The sequence below is a fragment of the Tauraco erythrolophus genome, chromosome 28 (genome assembly GCF_009769465.1).
Source record: "Tauraco erythrolophus isolate bTauEry1 chromosome 28, bTauEry1.pri, whole genome shotgun sequence".
NCBI lineage: Eukaryota > Metazoa > Chordata > Aves > Musophagiformes > Musophagidae > Tauraco > Tauraco erythrolophus.
In genome coordinates, this window is record NC_141492.1 from 1,235,441 (window position 1) to 1,241,513 (window position 6,073).

At 64.3% G+C, this 6,073-nt stretch overlaps 1 protein-coding gene across 2 annotated transcripts; it reads right to left on the reverse strand.

Annotated features, from left to right (window-relative positions):
- Positions 1-1,150: 1,150 nt before the first annotated feature.
- Positions 1,151-5,323, reverse strand: AMH (anti-Mullerian hormone). Of its 2 annotated transcripts, XM_086627794.1 has the most exons (6): positions 5,246-5,323; positions 4,720-5,194; positions 3,554-3,735; positions 2,582-2,705; positions 2,242-2,428; positions 1,151-2,066 (listed from the first exon to the last, which is right to left on the reverse strand). In XM_086627794.1, exons 1-6 carry the CDS (start codon positions 5,321-5,323, stop codon positions 1,151-1,153), a joined length of 1,962 nt encoding a protein of 653 aa, XP_086483920.1. The 2 variants fall into 2 exon arrangements, with proteins under 2 accessions (XP_086483920.1, XP_086483919.1); XM_086627793.1 differs by having other exon boundaries at positions 4,720-5,323.
- Between the last annotated feature and the right edge of the window lie 750 nt (positions 5,324-6,073).

Genomic DNA, 6,073 nt, shown 5'->3' on the forward strand with positions numbered 1-6,073 from the left:
TTTGCTAAATCAATAGAAGTTAAAATAAACTATTTCCATTTTTAATAAGGTATTAAATTGAATGTTTTAAAAGAAAAACAAACAAAAAAAAATGTGTCGTCCCTGGTTATGTTTGTGTGTTCTCTGTGCCTCCCTCCTCCCCGGTGTGCAGGGGCTCACGACTAACCCGGGTCCCCATGTGGGCTGGGGGCCAGGGCTGATGTGTGCCAACGTCCAGCTGTGCCCCTGCCACCCCCGTGGGGACACTGCGGTCCCAGCACCGGTGGGGGCTGCAGCCAGGATGAGCCCAGGGGCTGCTTTCCAGGGGTTTGGACCCTGCGGCAGCCCCGGCGGGTCCCACCGAGGGCCGGGCTCGGCTGGGAAGATGATCTGGGGCCAGCGGGGACGCGGAGCAGGTGCTTTGGCAGCCGCTTGCACCCGCTCCCATTAATGGTGTGAGCAGCCCAGGAGGTGTAATGGGATCGCCCCCATCTCTCAGCCCTTGCCCCCCGGCTCTGGCAGCGTCCCGGGAGCAGGGTCAGTGTGGGGCGATGCCGACGTGACCCAGCAGGGAGCCCCGAGCCACGGCCAGCGGCTCTCCATGGCCCCCGGCTGACACGGGGGCAGGTCCCTGGATAAAGGCTGGGCCCCGCGAGGGGATTTTGCCTCTTGTTCTGCTTTGGCAGGTGGAGCCGCGTGGCCGGGGGGGGCCAGGGATGGGCCATGGGCTGGGAAACGGCCAGAGGATGCTGCAATTTGGGGGGGGCTTGGAGGACGCAACAACCGCCCTGCCCAGCCGCTGCAGGAGCAGAAGGCAAGGGATAAATAAGCGTCGTCCTGGCCAGATCTGCCAAGCCTTGCTCTCCCGCCGCGGCCCCGCGGTGCCCGTTTCCCACCCCAAACCTGCTGCAGGTCGGAGCCACGCTGCAGCACGGCCCCACGGCCACCTCCGGCATCCCCGGCATCAGGAGCGGGTGCAGGGAAACGCCACAGGGACTGGCACAGCTACAGACGAACCCAGAATCAGAGCGACGCTAACGAGCCGAACCGTGCGGAAAGGACACGCGGGGAGCTCCCGTCTCAGCGAGAAGTGCCCGCTCCCGAGCTGCGAGGGCAAAATGGGGAGGGGGGGAAGAAAAGGAGAGCGAGCAGGGAGGCAGGCGGGGGGCCTCTACCGACAGCCACACTCCTCTGCCACCATGTTGGGGAACTTGCGGACCTCCAGCCCATCCGCAGAGAGGCTGATGATGAGCTGGTCCGAGTAGCGGACGGGCACGCAGCAGGGAGCCCGCTGGAGGGGCGAGCCCCGCTCCTGCATGCCCAGCAGCAGCACCGTGTGCGAGTAGTAGCTGGCGACGCGGGTGGAGAGGGGCAGCTTGCAGGGCCCCTCGCAGTTGTTGGCGGCGTAGACGGTGGGCATGACGATGAACTTGCGGTCGTGCAGGTCGATGGTCAGCTCCTGCAGGCGGCAGTGGGCCTGGTGCCGCGCGCTGCGGTTCTGCCGCAGCACCTTCCTCCGCTCCTGCCAGCGCACCCGCACCGTCTGCAACGCCTTCAGCAGCAGCAGCGTGTGCAGCTTCCCCGAGCCAGGCGGCCGCTCGCCGGCTTGACCCTCACCCGGCCCTGGTGGGTAGTAGCAGAAGCTCAGGAGATGCTGGAAAAGCCCCATGTTGGCTTGGAAAGCCGGGATGTCCCTCAGCTCCTGGATCACCGCCTGCAGCTTGCCCATCAGCAGCTGCAGCACGGTCCCTTCCGGCTGCCAGTCCCCCAAGTGCTGCTCCAGCATCACTCCGCTGTCCTGGGGGAAAAGCAGCACCGAGGGCTCCTCCGACTGCACCAGACGCTCCAGCGCCGCCTCCTCCGACAAGTTGAGCAGCTGGTGAGGGAGAGTCTCCATCACCTGGAAGTCCAGCCAGTGGTGGGAGCTGGGCTGGGTGGGCAGCTCGCTGGAGGGGCTCAGGACCTGGCGGATGAACTGGGTCAGGATGCCCAGGAACTGGCTGCTGCCGCCGGGCACTGGGGATGAAGCGTTGGCCTGGCTCGGGGTGGTGGGGGACAGCAGCTCTTCGGTCCCAGCCTGGGGTGGGCTGCGAGGAGAACACAGGGAGGGTCATGGGGTCCTCTTGTACCCCAAGGCTCCCACCAGGCCCTGCCCCACATCCTCCCGCCATGGTCCCAGGGCAGAAGGGCTGGGGCTGCCCCTCTCCCCTCCCTGGCTCCCAGCCCCTGGGTTTTTCCACGGCTGCGGTGAAGGTCACGGACCTGAGCTGCGGGTACGGAGCCACATCCACCATCCCGTCGGCAGAAAGGTAGGAAGAAGGAGCCAAAGCTGTCTCCTCCTCCTGCCGCGACTTGGCCAGCAGAAGCAGCACGGGGGTCATCCTGGTGAAGCACTTGTCATCGGAGCCAAAAAGGAGCTGCTGGGTCTCCGTCGGGGACAGGGGCGCGCCTGGTGGGGAGAGGAGCCGTGAGGACGGTGGTCCGGGGTCTCCCACAGCCCCTCATCACAGATAGACCCGAAAGGATCCCAAATGCCCGAGTCAGGACTCAGAGGGCACAGGCACCACCGTCCCCCACCGCCGTGGCCTTCCCGCATCCCTACCTCCCTCTCCGCGCCGCCGGATGCCCAGCGAAGCCTGGAAGCGGAGCTGCTCGCTGCTGCGGGTGACGGATGCCACGGCGGCTCCCAGGACCAGGTACCGCGTGTCCCTGGCGAGGCAGAGCCCCTGCGCGGGGGCAGAAGACGCAGGGACACGGGTGAGGCATCGCAGCGGGGGGGACACGCAGATGACACCCCCCCCCCAGCTGTGGTCCCCGCTGTCGAGGGTCCCCCAGTCCGCGGCGGCCCAAGGGGCAGCGACACGGGATGGCGGGGACCGGGGAGCACCGGGAGCAGGGCGGGCGGGGGGTTCACTGCCCGCCCCGGAGCTGCTGCGGGAGCCGCGGGGTGCAGGGGGGCCCGCGGGACCCCCGGGTGGGCAGAGAGCCCTGAGCGCGCCCGGCCCCCCCCAGATCCCCGGAGCCCGGCCCGGGCTGTGCCCCCCGGGCGGTCCCGCGGGCCCTGCCGGGAGCCGGGGACGGGGCAACAGCACCATCTTCAGGCACTGCCCAGCCCGGGGAGGGGGCAGAGGGGCAGAGGGGCTGGGCGGGGGGGAAGGGGCTGGACGGGGCAAAGGGGCTGGGGGGGGTAAAGGGGCTGGAGGGTGGTGGCAAGGGGGCTGGGGGGCGGCAAAGAGGCTGGAAGGGGGCAAAGGGGCTGGAGGGGGGGGGCAAAGGGGCTGGAAGGGGGGGCAAAGGGGCTGAGGGGGCAAAGGGGCTGGAAGGGGGCAGAGGGGCTGAGGGGGGTGGCAGAGGGGCTGGAGGGGGGCAAGGGAGCTGAGGGGGGCAAAGGGGCTGAGGGTAGCAAAGGGGCTGGAAGGGGGTGGCACAGGGGCTGGAGGGGTGGCAAAGGGGCTGGAGGGGGGCAAAGGGGCTGGGGGGGAACAGCGAAGGGGCTGGGCCAGCAGAGCCGACACCCCCCTCCACCCTTCCCTGCTTGCACTCAGGCCGGACCCCCCCGGCCGTGGCCACCCACCTGCTCCCGTGCCAGCCCGGTGCCGGTGACCAGCAGCTGCTCGCGGTGCCCGGGCCCCCCCGGCCCCTCTCGGCTGCCCAGGTAGAAGAGCAGCGCGGCGAAGCGCAGCTCTCCCAGCGACCGGCCCACCTCCGCCTGGAAAACCAGCTTGAACCACAGCCTGGCCTGGGCTCCCCACCTCACTGCGAAGGAGAAGACAAGGGGTCAGTGGCCCCTCCGGGGGCCAAGGGGTCCCAGGGGGTGGTGGGTGAGGAAGGGCTTCAGGGTCGAGAACTGGTCCCAAGTGGTGGCCAGAGCATCTGGGATGGGAGCTGACGGGGGGAGGAACACGGCAAATCCCCATCCTTGGTTTCGAGGAGGGGGTCAGCGGAGCAAACCCTGCAGCCCCGGCGAGTGGGGGGGCTGCCTCACTCCCAGAGCGGCTCTGGCAAATTTTCGTGGGCAGATCCCCATGGAAATCTCTTCTCCCGCGGCAGCTCGGGGACATTGTGGCCGCTGCGTCGCAGCCAGCGGTGCTGCCCGGGCACGAGCCGCATCCCTGGCTGCCCATACTGGTGAGTTCAGCTGAAAACCCAAAATTCAGGAGAGGAGGAAGAGATTTCAAGGAGAGAGGAACAACCGTGACCCTCTTGCTGCACAGGATGAACGCCGAGGGCTCGGCCAGGGTGCCCTCCCGCGCCGCGGTGCCGGACGGAGGGGTTCACACCGCGGGTTGTGCGTCAGGCTGAAGCTGCGCGGGGCGGCACCGAGCGTGAGATCGGCGTGTGCTGCAGCCGACTGCGAGCGGCCGGGCTCACGCCACAGCAGGAGCAGCCAGGGCCGCTCGACTGACCCTCTCCTCTCTTTTCCCGATCCGTCGGGATGGGGTCCTGACCCGCATCATTAAGGCAGACAGTGAGAAACGCTCGGAGTCTCGAAAGCAGAGCAGGAGCCACCGAGACCGCGGCAGGCAGGGACACAAGCTGTCAGCAGCACTAAAGCTTCTTAAAAACGTACCCAGAAAGACATTTTACTGCACCACTTTGCTAATGTTGAAAGGAACCCAACCCTGCAAATTAAATTCCGTGTTTAAATCTCTGATTTAGGTCAAGAAAACAGCATCAGCCTCCCCAAGCCCCGTCCTTGTCCTGCTCCGCTCAGCCTCGGCACAGGGATTTCACACCAACCTTCCTCCAGATGCAGCACGAGGAAGCGGTCCTGCCCCGGCTCCACCACGTGCGCGTGGATGTGCTTCAGGGGATGGAGACCAGCCCCTGCCTCCTCGGCCGGGCAAAGCCCAAAGGTCTCAAGATGGCTTTCGTCCCAGCTGGTGCGTTGTCTCAACAGCTTGATGAAGGCACTTTCATAGTGGGTGAGAACACCCACAACTTCCAGGTGCGTGGGGGTCAGCCCGTCCTGGTCCATTTTCACCCTGCACACGGGCCCCTCCAGCCCCCCCAGCGGCCACGGGTGCAAGCTGGAGCTGGACCAGCCCATGTCCCCATCCTCAGCCTTTCCCTGGAAGCACTTTGCACCTGGGTCAGGCTTAGGAAGGAGGTGAGGAGCAGTCATCATCCTGGATCTTGTCGCTGAGCTGCGTCTCATTCTTTCCTGTAAACTTGCATTTTCTCTCTTTCTCTCTTCCGCTTCAAGTCCCAGCTCCTCCGGCGGGCTCAGCTCCAGCCGGTTAACTGGGGAAGCCCTTTCCTCCACGCTCCCCTTTCTCGGAAGTGCTGCAGAGGGGAGCAACAGCACCAGGCAGGGCAAAAGCACCCTAAGAGCAGCCTTCATCTTCCCACTTCAGCTGCTCCCAACGCAGTCGCTCGAGCCGCTCACAAGCATCTCCAAACACTGGGGCGGAAGGGGCGGACGGCGTCTCCCTTTTAAAAACCGGTGGCCTTGAGTTGACAACGCACAACACACCTCCCTTGAGAAACTCAAAGGCTGTCATGCTGGAGAGGAGGGAGGGATGTTTCAAAGCAACTTTTTTTGTTCTATTTTTGGGTTTGCATCTAGTATTGGAAATGTAAAAAAAAAAAATAAAGCTGTTTCCCTTACTCGTAGGGACGTACGTCCTTGAATTCAGATGTTTTCTAAAGGAGGATGGACGTCTAGACTTGGATCTTCATGGGGACTGGCACATACTATTCCCATCAGCAGTGAAACACCAGGAGGGAAGAATTAGCCAGACTAGGAGGAGGGGGATAGAGACAGATAAGGGGCAGAAACTAAGTAAATGTGTGGAAAGCCTCCCCCCTCGGCTGGCACCTCGCACGCTGCAGCACGGAGAGACTGTTCTTAACACATCTCCGGAGCCCCAGGCTGCTCCAGCCCGAGGAGGAGGATCTCAGGGGGTGCAGCGGCAGCCTGATGACTTTAAACACGTAAGAGTTGGCTTTGAAAGTCTCACAACACACATATCCTAAGAGCTTTTCCCTCTACAAGATGCCAATACTCACTGTAACGCTTGGAATTACCAATGCCTCCTACCTACTCCACCCCAGAGAAACCTGCCCCCCACCCAAGCTATCTCTGTTTTTT

What these genes read in the sequence shown, in the direction of transcription:
- AMH (XM_086627793.1), bottom strand. Translation starts at nt 5,323, where the DNA reads ATGAAGGCTGCTCTTAGGGTGCTTTTGCCCTGCCTGGTGCTGTTGCTC. An exon ending in CGTGCTGCATCTGGAGGAAG is followed by an intron (nt 3,736 to 4,719) that starts GTTGGTGTGAAA and finishes TCTCCTTCGCAG; the next exon opens with TGAGGTGGGGAGCCCAGGCC. An exon ending in CCGGCGGCGCGGAGAGGGAG is followed by an intron (nt 2,429 to 2,581) that starts GTAGGGATGCGG and finishes TCTCCCCACCAG; the next exon opens with GCGCGCCCCTGTCCCCGACG.